The sequence below is a fragment of the Cetorhinus maximus genome, chromosome 12 (genome assembly GCF_964194155.1).
Source record: "Cetorhinus maximus chromosome 12, sCetMax3.hap1.1, whole genome shotgun sequence".
NCBI lineage: Eukaryota > Metazoa > Chordata > Chondrichthyes > Lamniformes > Cetorhinidae > Cetorhinus > Cetorhinus maximus.
Genome location: NC_135890.1, coordinates 97,442,368 through 97,462,462, shown reverse-complemented (window position 1 = coordinate 97,462,462; position 20,095 = coordinate 97,442,368). Strand labels below are relative to the sequence as shown.

General features: G+C 41.2%; 1 protein-coding gene across 1 annotated transcript in view; it reads right to left on the bottom strand.

The window, feature by feature from the left end:
- Window positions 1–467: 467 nt before the first annotated feature.
- LOC144688008 (cell cycle checkpoint control protein RAD9B-like) overlaps window positions 468–20,095 on the bottom strand; it is a 44,789-nt gene continuing 25,161 nt past the window's right edge. Inside the window, exons 8-10 of the mRNA XM_078554661.1 lie at window positions 15,777–15,841; window positions 13,313–13,438; window positions 468–582 (exon numbers count right to left, since the gene is read on the bottom strand). Coding sequence (XP_078410787.1) covers window positions 468–582; window positions 13,313–13,438; window positions 15,777–15,841 — 306 coding nt within the window. The remainder of the gene's footprint in view (window positions 583–13,312; window positions 13,439–15,776; window positions 15,842–20,095) is intronic.

Here is a 20,095-nt window from a genome sequence, read left to right as displayed (position 1 = left end):
ATTTGTGAGATAGATTTAATTTTACTTTAAATTTGCATCATGAGTTCTAATCTGTAAATGAGCATTCAGATGTTCAGTGATGATTCAGATTTCAAAGCTTTAAAAGAAAATCGAACCAAGCAATTGTGATATCTAAAATCATCTTGTGTGAAGAGATGAGGATCTGGACCCTTGTGTGGGTAGCTCACATGCTGTATTTCTTCTTTAAAGCGTTAATGTCATTCCATATGAATCCATAAGGTCAATAATAAATGGTTGTGATGTTTTAACAATAGCAACTTAGTAGATCCAGTCTTTGTCATGTGCCTTTTTGTACCTCACTGAAAGTGTACTAGTCTAATAAGGCTCTCACTGAATTCTCGGCTGTGGGGTGGGGGGTGGATTTTTCCCCGTGTAAACTTCCCTTTAATTTTCCAGATCCTGAAGCTGTTTAGCAAGGACACTCCAGGACTTCCACTCCTGAATCCTTAGAAATTCTGCACAAATTTGTCTTCATTTATATCCTCCTCCTCCTCTTCACTGCAAGCGGCTAGGCTCATTAATGTTTGATAGCCATTTTTGTGATGTTCGGACAACACAGCACTGAAGAAGAGTGAGCACAACTGCAGATTTTTGAGAACACAAATATGGTTAATATCAAAAATATCATCTGAAGCTGTAAATTTATTTACTACCAAAGGCTTGCATTTATATGACACCAACTGCTTTTTTCGACATATTTAAATGTTCTGAACATGATCAACGGCACAGTATCAACATTTGTAGATGATGGAAATAATCTGGGTAACTCTGAACAGGACTAAGTTACTAGACTAAAAAAATAAAGGTCACAAATGTAGAGAAGTACAAGATAATGCATTTTGGAAGAAAGTTACCAAATAAACTACATAGTAAAACGTTGGTTCAGATACACATTAGGAAGGCAAGTTGATGGAAAATAATAAATGTAATATGTGATCTTATGTTTTATAAGTAGGGACATTGATTACAAAAGCAAAGTGGTGCTGTTAAACCTATACAAGTCAAGTTAGACTGCAGTTAGAATATTGAGCCCAGCTTCAATGGAAAACTTCAAAGTCAAGGTAGGTACATAAGATATTTAGTAGTAAAATACCAATAATGAGGGGCTTTAATTATGAAGAGAGACTAGAAATCAAGTTCTAATCATTGGAATGGAGAAGATTAAAAGGCTGGGGGTGGGGGGATGGGAATCTTTTAGATACTCAAAGCCCCTCGATTTCAATAAGGTTAATAGGATATATGGCACAAAAACAAGCCATTTGGCCCAACCTGTCTGTGTTTATGCTCCATTTGAGCTTCCTACCATTTTTTATCTAAATCTACCAATATAATCTTAATCCTTCTCCCTCGAATGCTTATCTAACTGCTCATTCAATGCATCTATATTTCCTTCAACCATTCCCTGTGGTAGTGAGTTCCACATTCTTACCACTCTTTGGATATATTGACAGCCTCTAGTTATGCTCTTCCCCACAAGATTTGTATCTACTATAAAAACATCCATAATTTTAAAGACTGCCATTTGGTCACCTGTCGGTGGTTTTTTTCCACCCCAAGGGAAAAGAAACCCAGCCTGTCAACCCTTACTTGATTTGTTTATCCAAGCATTTCTGGTGGTTTGCATGTAAATCTTCACTGCACCCTTTCCATTGTTTCTATTTCATTTTTATAATATGGTGACCGGAACTGCATGCAGTATACTTAAGTGTGGTCTAACCAATGTTCGATACGGGTTTAGCACAACTTCTCTACTTTTCAATTCTGTAGCTAGAAATAAAGCCAAGTGCTTGGTCTTTTTTATTGCCTTGCTAACCTAACTTTTAGTATTGATGTCTTTGTACTCCAAGATCCCTTTGTTCCTCTACCGGTCTAGACTTGGACCTTCCAAGTAATAAATAACCTTCCTATACTTCCTACCAAAGTGTACTACTTCATTTGTGTCGAACTTCAGTTGCCAATTATTTGCCCATTTATTGAAAACATTTATAGAGACCATAAAATGTAGGAGCAGAAGTAGGCCATTCAGCCCATTGCATCTGCTCTACCATTCAATGAAATCATGGCTGATCTGATAATCCTCAACTTCACTTTCCAGCTTTTTCCCTATAACCCCTGATTCCCTTACTGATTAAAAATCTGTCTATCTTAGCCTTGAATATACTTAACCCAACCTCTACAGCCCTCTGTAGTAAAGAATTCCTCAGAAGAAATTTCTCCTCATCTCTGTCTTAAATGGGTGACTCCTTACTCTGATTATGCCCTCTGGTCCTAGACTCTCCCACAAGGGGAAACAACCTTTCAGGGGGCTTGATAGAGTAGACACTAAGAGTCTTGTATGTTTCAATAAGGTGGTTTCATTCTTCTAAACTCTAATGAGTACAGGCCCAACCTACTCAACCTCTCCTCATAAGAAAATCCCTCCATACCTGGGATCAATCTAGTGACCCTTCTCTGGATTGCTTCCAATGCCAGTATATCTTTCCTTGGATAAGGGGACCAAAACTGTTCACAGTATTCTAGGTGTAGTCTAATTGGTGCTTTGCATAGTTTTAGCAAGACTTCCCTATTTTTATACTCCATTCCCTTTGAAATAAAGGCCAACATTCCATTTGCCTTCCCTATTACCTGCTGAAATTGTATGTTAGCTTTTTGGGTTTCATGCATGAGGACTCCCAAATTTCTTTGTGCTACAGCCATGATCTTATTCAATGGTAGGGCTGAATGGCCTATTTTTTATGTTCTTTCTGCAGTCTTTCTCCATTTAAATAATGATCTGCTCCTCTATTCTTGCCAAAGTGCATAACTTTACATTTTCCCAAAATTATATTCCAACTGCCAAGTTTTTGCCCACTCGCAACCTGTCTATATCCCTCTGTAGACTTTGTGCCATCCTCCCCACTTGCCTTCCTGCCTATTTTTGTGTCATCCACAAACTTGGCGATGGTACATTGACTTCCCTCATCCCCAAGTCATTAATCTATATTGTAAATAATTGTGACCCCAGCACTGATCCCTGTAGCACTCCACTAGTTACAGGTTGCCATCCTGAAAATGCCCCCCTTATCCCAACTCTCTGATTTCTATTAGTTAGCCAATCCTCTTTCCATGCTAATATACTACCCCCAACATCATGGGCTCATCTTATTAAGTAGCCTTATGTGCAGTACCTTACCGAATGCTTTTTGGAAATCCAAATATATTACTTCTACTGGTTCCCCTTTATCCTGCTTGTTACCACCTCAAAGAATTCTAATAAATTTGTCAGGCATGATTTCCCCTTCATGAAGCTATGCTGACTCTGCTTGATTATTTATGCATTTCTAAATGCTCTGCTATTACATCCTTTATAATAGACTCTAACATTTTCCCAATGATGGATGTTAAGCTAACTGGTCTATAGTTACCTTTTTTTTTGTCTCCCTTTTTGAATAAGGGTGTTACATTGGCAGTTTTCCAATCTTCTAGGACTTCTCCAGAATCTAAGGATTCTTGGAAGATTACAACCAGTGCATCCACTATCTGTGTTAGCTACTTCCTTTAATATCCTAGGATGCAACCCATCAAGCCCAAGGGACTTATTGGCCTTTAGCCCCATTAGTTTCCCTAGTACTTCTTCTCTAGTGGTAGTTATTGTATTTTTGGTCATCTTTTGTTAGTTTTTAAAAACTTTACCAATCATTTGGTTTACCACTAATCTTTGCCACATTGTATGTTTTTTTCTTTCAATTTGATACTATCCTTAACTTCCTTAGTTAACCATGGTTGGTTTATCCCCTTCCTAGAATCCTCCTTCCTCACTGGGCTACAACTTTGTTCTCACTCTCAAACTGAATTGCTAAATTCAACCATGTTATGGTCACTTTCCTAGCAGATCCTGTACCCCGAGATCATTTATTAAACCTGCCTCATTACATATTACCAGATCCAAAGTAGCCTGATCCTTGGTTGGATCCACAACATATTCTAGGAAACTGTCCCGAATACACATTCTGAATTCTTGATCGTGGTTACCTCTGCCAATTTGATTTTCCCAACCTACATAAAGATTAAAGTCACCCATGATTAATGTACTGCCTTTTTTTAAAACATTACCTCCTGTTGTATTCTCTGTCCTACAGTATAGCTGTTAGGGGGCCTATAGACTATTCCCACCAGTATTTTCTTCTTGTTATGGATTCATCTTCCAATCCAAGTTCATTTCTTACTATTGTACTTATTCCATCTTGTACTAACAAAGCTACCCCACCACCCTTTCCTTCCTATCCTTTCGAAAAGTCACATACCCCTGAATATTTGGTTCTCAGCTTTGATCTCCTTGTAACCATGTCTCTGTAATGGTTATAAATCATACCCATTAACCTTTATTTGTGCCATTAATTTGTTTATTTTATTCCGAATACTACTTGCCATTAATTGTGCCTTTTTACCATTCTCCACACCCCCCATCCCCGACCCTACTTGCTGCTGTTTTTTCACATTTGTACACATTGTCCCTTCCTGTCACACTCTGGGTATCATTACCTAAATAGCTGCTCTGCAATGCTGTTATATCCTTTTCATTTGTAAGTGTACATATCCCCTCTCCAGAACCCTCTTTCTCTCCCCCCCCACCCACCCACCCACACCCACCTTATTTAGCTGAAAGCCCTCTCTATAGCTCTAGTTATTCGATTCACTAGGACACTGGTCGCAGCACAGTTCGAAGTGAAGCCCGTCCCACCAGAACAAATCCCTTCTACCCCAGTACTTGTGCCAGTGCCCCATGATAAGAAACCCATTCCTCCCACACCTATCTTTGAGCCACGCATTTAACTCCTCGACTTCATTTACCCTATGCCAGTTTTCCATGGCTCAAACAAACATAAAACACAGGTTTGTTTTGCTGCTCAGAATTCGCAGAGATAATCTCTCTATAATTTGTACAGTGTTTGTATCTCTAAATACAGAGGACACACCAGTTCTGTAATATGTAGATTGTGTCTCTATATGCAGCAGGATACACTAGCTCTGTATAACATGGACAGGGTGTGTGTCTCCACATTGTGGGACATACGGGGCTGGATTTTCATCGGTCGGCGGAGACAGGAACTGGTGTGGGCGCGATATAAAAATTGCAGGAGGTACAGGGAACCCGCATGCCTCCAGTAGTAATTCCGAGAGTATCATCTTGGAGGTTCTGCTTTTTAATTTAGCTCCTAACTGTTCAAATTCTTTCAGCAGAACCTGCTTTCTAATCCTATCATGGTACCAACATGGAAGACGATGACAACTGAAACCCTCCCCTCCCACTCCGAGTTCCTCTCCAGCCCTGGCACCGGCAGGCAATATGGCCTTCGGGACTCAAGCTCACGGCTGCAGAGAACAGTATCTATCCCCCTAATTATACTGTCCCCTACCACTACTATGTTCCTATTTCCTCCACTCACTTGAATGGCTCCCTGTACCACGGTGCTGTGGTCAGTTTGCTCATTCTCCCTGCTGTACCCATTCTCAACCCCACAGCTTGCAAGAACCTAGTAACTGTTGGACAGTTGCAGAGGCCGAGGTTCCTCGAACGCTACCCCGAGTCCCCATACCTGCTTCCTCTGCAGTCACACCCTCCTGAACCTGATCACAGACCAAGTTTGAATGACCTAATCTGAGGAGTGTGACCCGCTCCTGGAGCAGAGTGTTCAGGTAACTTTCCCCCTCCTTGATGTGGCGCAACGTCTGCAGCTTGGACTTCAGCTCCTCAACTCTGAACCAAAGTTCCTCGAACTGCAAACATTTACTACAGATGTGTTCGCTCTGGATCACCTTGGTGTCCAGCAGTTCCCACATGCTGCAGCAGCAACACATCACCTGTCAAGCCATTGCATTTTACTTAATTTATTAATTACTCTAGTATCCTTGCTCTATACACTTTACTGGTGTAAAAAAATTACAATATCGATCCTATACTTAACAAGCTATACAAGACTGAAAAGACTAGAGATCTAAACACAAACTACTTTACTTTTACGTTAAAGCCTAGAAATACTCACCGATCCTATTCACCAATCAGCTGCTCTCTGCGCTCTTTCCCCCCCTCGCACTCTTTAATCATCTCTTATCTCTGCACTCTTTAGTGGCCCCTCGCCTCCCCCTCTCCACGCTCTTTAGAGGCCTCTCGCCTCCCCCTCTACGTGCTCTTTAGTGGCCTCCCCCTCTCTACACTCTTTAATGGCCTCAGACTTGATCAGCTGTATGAATTTAGTGTCCGATATACATTATATTTAAAAAATCTGTGGTGCCAATATACATTTTTTAAATCTATTGTATTTAGCAAAAGTTTATTTTGACATCATTGCAAAAATATTGCATACACTTCAAATTAGTATACTACCTTTTTATTTGGTGGAGTTCCAGGCACCATCTCATTTTCCAATCCATCCTCTAAGTCATTGTTTAACACAGAAGAAGCCTCAATAATTTTTGTCAGGTTTTCATTAAGTATGGGGGTTGTGCAGTCATCCTTTACTTCTTGAATTCTGTACTGTACATCTTTTTGTGAAGTGGTTCTTATGGCTACTACAGGTGAATTCATCTCCTCAGTAATATCATTTTCAGTTTGGTTATTCTTCAGATTTGCACTGCTGGCAAATTACTAGTTGTCATGAACTAATAGTACATATGTATGATTTCATAAAGCTTGTATAAATATGTGAGCATTCAGCAAACTGAAGATGACTAGACTTTACCTATCTAAACACTTTTTTTACACAAAATGTATTCATCAGTCTTGATTGTTGAGAGTTCCTATTAGAAATACATTAGGCACCCAATTTGTTCTGAATCAATTTCATAAATTATAATTTTAACCATACAGAGACAAGAATTAAAATATTTGAACTGATTTCACTGATCAACATAGTGAGGAGAAACAAATACAGTAATTAATTTCAACAATGAAATTGCATCTGGTTCAAAATAACAGGAAAATCATACAAATATTTTTTTGCTACAGCTCTTAATGGGAAAATATGAAGTTAACATCAGGTGGTGGTTTACTAGAAAATAAAGCCAAGTGATGTTGCTACTGTATCATTACATAAGGATTATACATTTTTAGCTGTTTTAAAGGTGATTAAGGATACATGTTAGGAACCTCTGGGTTTTGAGAATCAAACTAGTAATATGGGTCAAGAGTGATCTTTTTCATAATACTGTCCAGATATAAATTTTGCTTTTTTCACAGGACTTAACGGCAGCCTTAAAAATATTATGGTATTTCATATTGCATGGAGCTGGGAGCTGGATATAAATATCATTGAAGTTGTAAATTGTCTGGAGTTAGATCAATATAACTAGCTATTTGCAATAGGGGGGATGGATGTTCAATGTTAAATAGCAGCAAGAAAGCAACATCATGAACAATTACACCACTTGCATAATAAAGTAACAGTGAAAACAGTGTGGCTTGCACACAGTGAGCAGCTGGCAGTTTGGTGAGTGAGGGAATCTTAGGTTAATCTCCTAATTATCTAGTTTTGTTTGCATTTAGCTAAAATTACTGTTTAAATCAAGTTTAAATTTCTCCAGTCTTAAGCAGGGATAAACCAGCTCTCTACTAGAGTAGCTGTATTTAGTAGGTAGCTAGCTTAATCTGGTTTCTAGCAGAGTACACTCATCTGATTCTCAGCTAATATAAATACAGGGGTCAGTGTGGTTTGCAAACAGAATGAACAGTTTGGTGAATGACGGAGTTCCATGAAGAGGGGAAGGAGGTGCTTTTTCTTCTACCCTTTTCAGGTTCTTCGTTACAGAAGAAGCAGTTGATTGGTGAGTAACTGGCAAGCTATTCTACTTGTAATAAATAGTTTGTAAAGTTAAGATATGACGATAGCTCAGCTGAGTGGAATGTGCCTTCTGTGGCACTTGGGAAGACATGGACGTGCTACATGTCCTAGACAAACACATCTTTAGGCAGTGTCACCGGCTGCAGAAGCTTGAGCTCTAGGTTTTGGAACTCAAGCGGCAGCTGGAGTCACTGTAGTGCGTCCCCAAGGCAGAGAACTACATGGATAGTATGTTTATGGACGTGGTCACACTGTAGCTTAGGAGCATGCAAGTAGAGAAGGAATGGGTGACCACCAGGCAGTCTAAGAGAACCAGGCAGATAGTGCAGGAGTTCCCTGATTCAATCTCGCTTGCTAATTGGTTTTCCATTTTGGATGCCAGTGAGGGCACTGGTTCCTCAGGAATGCAGCAAAAGCCAAGGCCGTGAAGAAGGGTCATACAGACTCAACGTCGGCTCTGTTTCTCTCTCCCCAGATGCTGTCGGACCTGCTGAGTTTTTCCAGCATTTTCTGTTTTTGTTCCATGGCAACATGGGTGGGCTCAGCTGCACGAGTGGAGAAAGAAGAGTGGAAGAGCAATAGTGATACGGGATTCATTAAGGGAACAGACAGGCGTTCCTGCGACTGTAGATGTGACTCCAGGGTCAAGAATATCACAGGGCAACTGCAGGACTTTCTAGGGGAAATGAACAGCCTAGATTGTCGTCCATGTTGGTACCAATGACATAGGTAGGAAGAGGGATAAAGTTCTGAAAGCAGATTTTGGGGAGTAGGACATAAATTAAAAAGGAGGAGCTTAAAAGCAGTAATCTCAAAATTACTCCTGGTGCCATGTGCTCATGAATATCAGATTAGGAGGACTGAGCAATTGAATACATGGCTGGAGAATTAGTGTAGAAGGGAGGGCATCAGATTTCTGAGGCATTTAAACCAGTTCTGGAGCATGTGGAACCTGTACAACATGGACGAATTGCAACTTAGAAGCACCAGGACTAACATCCTCACGAGATTTGCTAGTCATGTTGGGGAGGGTTTAAACTAGATTGGCAGGTTGATAGGAACCTAAGAGGGAGCTCAGATTTGAGGGAAGCAAAACTAGTATCAAGTAGTAGAAAAATAGTGAGTGAAATTAGAAGGCAGAATAATGTTAAAAAGACAACGTTAAGGGCGCACAATCTGCAGCATTCTCAACAAGGTACATGATATGACGGCACAATAGGAGGTAAATGGGTATGATTTAATTGCCATTACAGAAAAGTGGTTACAGGGTGACAGACAGGAAACTGTTCAAGGATACAGAAAAGATAGGCAAAAAAAGAGGTAGGGTAGCACTTAAGGGATGAGATCAATACATTAGTGAGAGGATCTTAAATTGAAGGATCAAGATGTAGAATCAGTTTGGGTAGAGCTAAGAAACAACAGGGAGCAGCAAACATTGGGAGTTGTTTATAGGCCACCAAACTGTAGTGGGTGACAAAAACAGAAAATGCTGGAAGAACTCAGCAGGTCTAACAGCATCTGTTGAGAGAAAAACAGAGTTAAGGTTTCAATTCTGTATGACTCTTCAGAGCTGCTGTAGTAATGTTGGACACAGTATAAATCAGGAAATTAGAGCTGCATGTAACATGGGTAATACAGTAATAATGGGAGATTTCAATTTGCATATACACTGGGTAAACCTCATTAGCGCTGATGCTGAGGAGGATGAATTCCTGGAGTATGTGAGATGGGTTTCTTGAGCAGTACATTGAAGAACCAGAGGGATTGGGCTGTTTTAGATTTAGTGTTATATAATGAGAAAGGGCTAATTAATAACACTGCTGTAAAGGAGCCTTTAGGAAATAGTGACCATAATATGATAATTTTACATTAAGTTTGAAAGTGATGTAGTTCATTCTGAAACTAGGGTCTTAAATCTGAACAAAGAAAACTATAAAGGTATGACGGGCAAGTTGGTTATGGTGGATTGGAAAAATATGCTAACAAATTTGACAGATGGGCATTGGATGGTATTTAAAAAGTATTACATGGTCTACAACAAAAATAAATTCCTCTAAGAAACAAAAACCCAACAGGAAAGGTGAATTAACCAAGGCTAACAAAAGAAGTTAAAGATTGCATTAGATCAAAGAAAGTGGTTTATAAGGTTGCTAGAAAAAATGGTAAGTCTGAGGATTGGGAGCAATTTGGAATCCAGCAAAGGAGAACCAAGAAACTAATAAAGAAAGGGTAAAGAGAATATGAATGCAAGCTAGTGAGAAACGTAAAGGCAGACTGCAAAAGCTTCTCCAGGTACATGAAAAGGAAAAGATCGGCAAGGACAAATGTGGGTCCATTACAGGCAGAGACAGGAGAATTTTGCAATGGAGAGTAGGGAAATGGTGGAGAAACTGAACAATTACTTTGCCTCTGTCTTCATGGAGGAAGATGCAGAAAATCTCCCAGAAATACTAGGGAACCAGGGGGCTTGTGAAAATGAAGAACTGAAAGAACATAGTATTAATAAAGAGATAGTACTCAAAAAATTAATTGGATTGAAGGTTGATAAATCACCTGGACCTGATGAGCTACATCCCAGTGTTGAAGGAGGTAGCTAAAGATAGTAGATGCATTGGTGATTATCTTTCAAAATTTTATAGATTCTGGAAAGGTTCCTGCAGACTGGAAAGTAGCAGATGTAATCCTACCATTTAAGAAGGGAAGGAAAGAGAAAACTCAACTACAGACCTGTTAGTTTGATGTCAGTAGTCGGGAAAATGTTAGGAATCTAGTATTAAGGATGTGATAACTAGACACTTAGAAAATAGTGATATGATTGGACACAGTCAGCATGGATTTAGGAAAGGGAAATCATGTTTGCAAACCTGTTGTAGTATTTTTGAAGATGTTACTTTAGCATAGATAGAGGGGATGTGATATGTTTGGATTTTCAGAAGGCTTTTGATAACGTCCCACACAGGAGGTTAGTAAACAAAATTAGATCACATGGGTTTGGGGGTAATATACTGGTTTGGACTGAGAATTGGTTAACAGAAAACAGTAAGAATAAATGGGTCATTCTCAGGATAGCAAGCTGTTACTAGTGGGGTACTGCAAAGATCAGTGCCGGGGCCACAGCTATTCACAATTTATATAAATGATTTGAATGTGGGGACCACATGGAATATTTCCTGATTTTGCTGATACAAAACTCTTGTGAGGACGATGCAAGGAAGCTTCAAGGGGACTTGGACAGGCTAATTGAATGGACAAGAATATGGCAGATGGAATATAATGTGAATAAGTGTGAAGTTATCCACTTGGTAGAAAAAACAATGGCAAAGGCAGAGTATTTCTTAGATAGAGAGAGGTTAGGAAGTGTTGATGTCCAAAAGGACCTGTGTCCTTAGAGTCATAGTCATAGAGGTCTACAGCACAGAAAAAGGCCCTTCGCCTCATTGAGTCTGCACCAGTCAAACAAGTACAAAGGAAAGTTATCTGAATGCTTTGTACCAGGAAGCAGCTGCACCATTTAGGATAGGGTCTTCTGATTTGGTCAGTGGCCAGGGACAGGAGGGTGACTGCGACTGAGGCAGGTAAGGGGATCCAGAGTGAGCCTCTGCAATTGTCCAATAAGTTTGAGGTTCTCTCAGCTTGTTTGGATGAGAGCGGGGGCTGCGGGGTGACCGTGAGCAAACTGACCGTGGCACTGTGGTACAGGAAGCCATTCAAATGGGAGGAGCAAAAAGGAATGTAGTGGTAGTTGGGAACAGTATAATGAGGGGATTGACACTGTTCTCTGCAGCAAAGAGAGTGAGTCCAGATTGTCATCTGCCAGGTCAACAGAGAAAGGAGGTCAGAATGTGTACACACCTCTGCAATATAGGGATTTTCTCAGTTGGAAGTAATTCTCAACATCAGGACCATATATGGGTCCCAAGTGCACACAGGCAGGTAGCAGGACTGCAATCATCCTGGTGGTGGCCTCAAGTAGTCACCACCAATTAGGATGGTGTGCTGGCTCTCCACATGGCCAGTACAAAGGGCCAGCAGCTCAGCTTTGGCTATGCCACCAAGAGGTGGCTATTGCTAGCATTGCAAAGAGAATGAGACGGTAATTGGTGATAATGTTACTAGACTAGTAACCCAGAGGCCTGGCTCCAGAAACGTGAGTTCAAATTCCACTACAACAGCTGGGGGAATTTAAATTCAGTTAATAAATCTGGAATAAAATGCTGGTCTCATTAATAACGACCATGAAAAGACCAAATTATTGTAAAAACCCATCTGGGTCACAAATGCCTTCAGGGAAGAAATCTGCCATCCTCACATTGGCTGACGTGTTACCCCAGACCGAGAGCAATGTGATTCACTCTTATCTCCCCTCTGCAATGGCCTAGCAAGTCACTTAGTTGTATGAAACCGCTACAGAAAAAACACTGTGGGTGTACCTTCACCATATGGACTGAATTGGTTCAAGAAAGCAGTTCAGCACCATCTTCTCAAGGGATATTAGAGATGGGCAATAAATACTGGCCTGCCCAGTTTCACTTGTACCCTAAGAACAAATAAAAGTATTGTCTCCATTTGAGGTACCCTCGGTGGGGCGGAAAACAATTCCATTTTTCTGCTGTTTCAATTCTCGGAGGAAGAAATCCCTTCAGTGGTGACCTCAGGGCTGCAGACTCTGGCTCTGATGCGCCCAACCTCCCTGGCGGATGTGGTGAAGCCATCTCAATGCAGGTGGCAGCCTCCCAGTGCCAGGGAAGATGACCTCAGTTGGGCCTTCAGTTAGCTAAATTGGCCACCCGCTGCTACCATTTGCACTACTGGGAAACTTCCCTGCCAGTGGGCTTGCATCAAGCAGTCAAACTGCCATAGCTCCCCAGCATTTTACCAGCCCTCTCCATCTCCCATCCCACCACTTGGGGCAGTAAAATCTTGCCTATATTCACAGCAGTGGTCCACAAGACTTTTAGAACATTGCTGTACCTCTGCCCTGTTAATTGTATAGTAATTGTGTTTAATTGTATTCAGGTGGTGGGCATCAACTGGGGATTCACTTGTGCTCTATTAATCGGAGCAGACTGAAAATGATGGTTGTTGGGTTAGGAGGTGCATGTTTGTAACGTACATCTCTAATAAAAGCTTATAGTGTCTAAAGATTAAGTTCCAGTTCCAGTCTTCACCACCTGGCTTTCTGGAATAAACCTACCCCAGCTATGCAGTATATGTTTAAAATGATACATGCCTATCACTGAAGAATAAATATTTAAAGTTTAAATTTCTATGAACACTGGTGGAATTTAATTGAACAACTGTAATTGAAATCAGTTCAGATAATCTCCAGTTTACAATTAAGCAAGTGTGTACAAGTCTCCCTTAAACAGAAGTATCTTTAATTCCTATTATTTTCACAATATAAGAATTAAGAGAATATATACTTAAATAAACAGGATAAAGAAACATTCAAAAGTGTCTCTGCTATCATGTACCTCTTATTGGTAAAAGTCTTTAAGTTCTGAGTGTGCTGTGATGGTGAATGGCTCTCTGCATCAGCTAATGTAGCCAGTATAAAAACAGCTTCAAGCATCATATCATCAATGCTAAATGCAATTGGCCTGTAAATCACAGACAAAAATGTTTGTAATTTCATGAAAATAAGATTTGTAATGTTTCTCGCCTTTAAAAAGCTAGCTGCATTTGGGCTTTTATACAACTCTTTGAGAGAGAAAAAACAATTTACAATGTATTGCAAATTAGCAGGTAGATTGTGTCCTCATGGATGGAGAAACCATGGCTGGAATCTTTTTGTAATGTCAAGTGCCCCAAAAGCAGGATGAGAAGTGCATGGGATTTCCATATGTAGGTGGGATTGCCCTCTGTTACCCTCAACTCTCAGGACCTCATCAGTGACTCTCTCTCTAATTCTGGATCTCCCCATAACCATGCTTGACTTCCCATCTGTATATATTGACCTTCTCTGTGTAGCCCAACTTCCTCCCTCTGTCCCCCATGACCCACGCCCCAATCTCCTCCTCCCCCCTCAAATTTTAATGCATTGAAGCCTCCTCTCCCATGGTACAACAAAGCTCCCTATGGAAAAGCAGTTCCTACTCAGTTCAAATCCACCAGGAAGACTATCTCGCCTGCTGCACGTCACCTTTAATCAGTTGTGAGTCTGAAGGTACATTTTCCATTCGCTGCAGAGTTAATTGCTAAGGTACCATTTAATCTGGCAAAATAGTGTTTTAATAAGTATGCATGACATGCTAATGCATTACAAACAGGTTCCCACTGCTTGCCATCAGGATCCTCTTTCAACTAGCCACAACCTTAATCCCATCATCAGGAAGCTAACAATTCCCCTCCTCCACAATTATGTAGGTCCACCCGCCTTGTTTCCCGCTGACAGTAGCAGTACAAGATTCGGGCCCATGATTGGAGCATTGAGTACTGGAGGATTAAGTGGCTTTTTCTCATCTACAACTTTTATGATCTTAATTATGAGGAAATGGACATTTTCAGCTAAGTTCTATTTTTAAATTAGGTAATGTAAACATGCATTACAATTACTTCATTTCTCTGTTGTCTTAAAAGTATCTGTTTTCAGACAAACCTGCAGAACTGCTTGGAACTGGGACAGACCTATATGAACACTGAGTGACAGAGTTACCTGGAGCTGGAACTAAAACGGACTCCCATGATTTTTAACTACCAGCCAGATTCCTAAATCTCAGATTGCATTATGGCGAAACATCTCTTACTTGCCCTGATGCAAGTGTTGTTTTAAGATTTCTCTGTGACTTAATCAAGAAAGGGGGATAACAATCACTAACCCACACCAATTTCTACAAACATGTTTCTCCACGGCCTCCTTAATCTCCCTACCGTCAACCACACCATATTTCTCCAAGCCTTTATCTTCACTGTCCAGCACAGCAGGTCTGCTCACAATTTGTTTCTACATTTACCTGTCCAATCAATGTCTGAATCCAAAAGGTCAACAGCAATAACTTCTCTTTCTGGCCATGCACTGTTTTAACCAGAGTCCCAAGAAACTCTCATCTTCCTCACTGTACTTGCTACCCCTTGGCAACTCTACCCACAAAGACATGGTCAGCATTCATGTAGTGACAATAACTAGTTCTCTCCACCATCTCTGTTGACCGGTCAAGTTGTTAGACTGCTTGTCCAATAACCAGTCTTAGATGAACTGCAATTTCCTCCAACACAACATTGTGAAGATCAAAGCCCACATCTTTGACACTATGGCAAACACTGTTCCTTTGCCATCAATTCCATCCTACCCCCATCAAGTTTCAAACTGCTTACTTCCACCTCCATAACATCGTACATCCCTGGCACTACTGCAGCCTATGCTGCTGAAACCCTCAACCATGCCTTGGTCAACTTCAATCTTGACTAATGAAATGCTCTTCTAACCAACTGAATCTTACTCTCTGCCCTCAGTAAACTTCAGAGCCAAAACTCTCCTGCCTGGATCCCATCCCATACAAAGTCCCACAGACTCATCATCTGTCTTTATTGACAGGGTTGGCTCAGAGTCTGCCAATATCTCAAATTTTAAAATTCTCATCCTCATGTTTATATCCCTTCACACCCACTTCCACCTATTTCTGTAACTTCCTACTGCACTCTCCTGAAATCTACATTCATTCAACACTGGCATCTTGTGTAACCAACCCCACCCCCTTCACCTCTACCTTTTCATGAGCTTTTTTTTCTGATTACACTTCTGTGAAGTATCTTGGGATTTTTTTTCTGGATTAAAGGTGCCAAATAAATGTAAATTGTTAAGCTCTGTGGCCATAAATACAAATGGTCTGTGCTGATGGGGTGACAAGCTTATGGTTTGCTGATCACTTGCAAATAAGCACATATATTCTTAGATTTTTTTGTTACAATAAAACAGTTGTCTGTAGAAAACAAATTTACCTTCCAGCTGTTCCAAAATGGACTGATACAGAGAGGTTCATAGACTCTGCAAATGCTAGAAGACCCTAAAATACAAAAATTGAATATATGTGCAGCAAAATGTAGTAGCATACAAATTCTAAAAATATTGAGGTCTCCTTAGCAGCACAATGTACAGTTGTATGATTTAAAGAAACAAAAACATTTTAAACTAAAATGGACCATACTTATATCATTCACATATCTTTCAACCACAGCAGTTACATTGTTCCATCCTCCCAAGCATAGTCAGTAAGTCACTGGATGAACAAATATAAATTTTGACAAATGGAAATCCATTTCAAGATGCATCTCCTGGATTAATTACAAGATATAATGCAGTAATGGTAAATGCTCCTAGTGAAATAGACTAATCACTTATTTTTACAAGCCTTTTTCTATGGTAGGAATGCAAATGATCAAACTGTAACAAATAGAACATTTTAAAGTCACAGTATTTATGTTAACACCACCAGTAAAACATCAAAAAATGCAACAATTAACATTCTTATCAGAAGCTCTTAATGGGCCCATTTGTCTTACTTAAAAACATGGAATTTATTTCCCGCCTGTATAATTAAGCTAGGAGACTCACAACCAACAGGTTCATGCTGATGTTTACTTTTCCAGATTAATTGCCTGACCAATATTTCTAACCTTTGGTTTGAGAAAAATAGCTCAAGTTGATAGTGTTAGAGCAGCACTATCTCTAAGTCACAGAGACCAAAAGATTCCATTTTCCATCGGTGGTCAGTGTCTAATTAACTAAGTTCATTCAAGCAGTAATTGGGATGCTGCAATTGGCCTCAGTGTCATTGAGCTAATAAGAGAATTGTCAATCAGAGTTTCCATTCCTGATTGATACCCAGTGCCTTCTGCAGGAAAGTGTATGTATGTAATCAGCAAATTATCAAAGTATTCAGCTTGCCTAAGATACTCTCCATAGTCAAATATCCTACTTGATTTGAATGACAGGTGCTTGAAGAAGATACTGGAAGACTGCTGGTGTGTGTGAAACCAAATTGCAGCAACAATCAGCATCAGTGGGAGACAAGGGATGAATTAACAAGATATAGTAAAAATTAAAGAATAACTTTTAATGCTACAACTTAATAAATCAAAACCAATGAAGTTGTTTTGTGTATTTAAGAATAGTGTAGTTTGCTACAGAGTTCAGTAGCAAATAGTTTTAACAACTGTAAAGTTTTAAGAAATGAATACCGAAACATAGGGCTTGGTTTTTTAGCCCCCTGCAGGGATTTTTGGCAGGGGTGGGGCATATAAACTACAAAGTGAAAATCAAGCAGTTCCTTTAATAAGCAACCAATTCAAAACATCAGTTTTACACATGTGCAGCAAGTTGAAAATCTGCTCCATTGTGTCCAAAGAAATTATGTGGACTTCACAGAGAAACAACCCCTTCACAGCACCAAATTTACCAAGAAGGCTATGATCAAGCTAGTTAATTGCTGGAGTAGGACCTGCTGGTATCAGCAGAGCAGCCAATATTTCAAGGATTATCGTGGCCTACTGCCTTTTCCACAACCTTGTCTTCAAAGGAGATATTCACATGAGATCCCTGACAAATTAGCAAGAACTCAAAGAAGAAAAGGATGCAACCATGGAAGTATCTTTGGCAACTGCAAGAATATTCAGCAGACTTTGATAGAGATATTGGGGGCTAAATTTGATGACCCCAAAAATGGGTTAAGAAGGGGACCAAAAGCATGAGAGGTTCACATCTATTGTGCTTAAAGCCAGCTCGCACCTCTTAAAGGGAGGTGTATTGTGGTTGCAGTAATCTACAATTGATTCTGACCTGGAAAAGATGCAAGAATGGTAGAATATGGACAAAAGCAGGCTCCAAGAGTTTCTGCCGCTGTATTGGAGGCCTTGATTGAGGAGGTGCAGAGGAGTTGATGTTGTCTACTCACAGGGGGCCAGGGGTTCCTCCAGACAAACTCTCAGAAGGTAGTGGAACAAGACAGCCCTAGGGGCAGAATTTTACACCCCACGGGAGAGCGTGACATCATCCAGGACAAAGCAGCCTGCTTGATTGGCACCACATCCACAAGCATTCACTTCACCACCAATGCACAGTAGCAGCAGTGTGTACCATCTACAAGATGCATTGCAGGAATTCATCAAGGCTCCTTCAACAGGATCTTCCAAACCCACAACCACTACCACTTAGAAGGACAAGGGCAGCCGATAGATGGGAACACCACCACCTGGAAGTTACCCTCCAAGTCACTCACCATCCTGATTTGGAAATATATCACTGTTCCTTCACTGTCGCCAGGTCAAAATCCTGGAACTCCCTAACAGCACTGTGGGTGTACCTACAGGTACAAGAAGGCAGCTCACCACCTTCTCAAGGCAATTAGGGATGGGCAATTAATGCTGGCCCAGCCAGCGAAGCCCATATCCCATGAATGAATAAAAAAAGTGAGTCCTATGTGCTGGCACTTTTTTTCAGAATCTTATAATCTTTATTTTTGTTTTTAAAATTCTTCAGCTCCCTGAGGCAGCTCTCTGCCTTCAGGAAGCTTTCATTGCACGCTCCCCCGCTGACATCAGCGCTTGCCCTCTTCCCTCACCCACCCGGCAGCACTGAGCTTTTCATCACACCTTTCAGGCTGGCTGGATGTTAATTGACCAGCCAGCATGAAATCATGGTCGGGAGCCGATCACGGGCAGTGGCCCGTTTCCCGGACACTCCCAGGTTCGCCCACTGTGCCCGCCCGACAGCCCAAATATCCTGCCCCAGGTGTCAAACCTAGAGAACCTGGATACAAGAAGACACCGATGAAGAAGAAATACCATTATTAAGTCTCACACTTGCAGCCACCAGCTCAGATACTGACACTGCAAGTACTTCAGATGATAGCTTAGAGGCAGGATATACATTTGGTGAGACACTAGGCACAGGTGGCCTGCAGCTAGGGCAGGGGGCAAGGGTAGCACAGATGACAACTCAGAGAGGGTGAATCACGTGAGTTCTGCCGCAGGTGAGCGCTTTGATGGGACAGGCTACAGAAGAAAGCTGATGGTGATATGTACACTGAAGTGTTTGGTTCACTGGCAGGCCTGCCAGAAAGCAAACAATGTCAAGGAACGTGGAGAAATCCAGCACAAACTCTACATAAGATTTTGTGCAGAGCTTGGAGCCCATTATTACCAGCAGGGAAGTGATGGCATACTCCATTAGTGCACTTGTGGACCCAGCCATGATGCGGTGTCTGCTGGCCAATGTCTCAGCTTCCAATGCAGCACAAGGAGGAGCCACACAATGTCTGGATGCTGCAGTGAAAGCTAGGTTTTCAGATATGCAATGTCAGCCCACTGCCATGCAAGCCCACATTGCTCCTACCATTGCTGCAAATATCAAAGTTGAAAGGGGCTTGCAGTGTCTCACAGCAGTCCAGCAATGTGTACTCCAATACATTGCTAGGAATTCTGAGGCATTGTCGCTGAGGGGTGACAGTGGCCCCATGGAGCATGAACCTGTTGACCTCTCGCAGAATGAAAGCATTTTTCCTTCCACCCCTGCCACTCTTCCAGTGCCCCTGATTGTTGGCTAACAAGCACAAACTGCTGCCATCTATGCCAAGGTGGTGCAGTCTGAAGCCAGGGGTTCTACAGCCAAAGCTGCTCAAAGGCATTCTCCAAGGACAGCTGCATTCTCCTTCACTTAGTTAGCAGCCTTCCATCAGCCATGCTGCAGCTACTGCATCAGAGCACTGGGACAGGCAAAAGCACATAAAAGACAAGCATCAAGGCAATGCAGAACAGGAATTAGCTGGTGTTTGTATGCAATATGACAGACTTTGATTTATAAATTTGGTTTTGGTTTGGAATATTTATTTTGTATTGGCGTTTATTTTTGCATTGTGGCTAAGAGAACATTATGATGGTCAATAACTGGGAAATTAAGGTGTAGCATTGTTGAATGGGGAATTGGAACTGTGTTTACTGAAATTGCAGTCAGAAGAGTTGTTCATGGACAACCTGACCAGAAAAGGGCTGCCTTCTCCCTTCCTGTTCCTCCTCCTCCATAGCTTTTCACTGTATAGCTGGCGGAAAGGGCTGTTCCCTCATGGTGGCAAGGTTGTGCAGCATGCAACATACCAGGAAGAATCAGCCATGTGGTCAGCAAATGGCCCATGTTCCCCTGTAGACACCCTATGGTTTGACATGGTGGCTCAAATACAGATGAATGGCAGACTGCTGCAGAACGAAGGCATCATGATTGCTGTCATGGTGCCGTGTACTGGCCTGAATGATTCACTTCATATGGT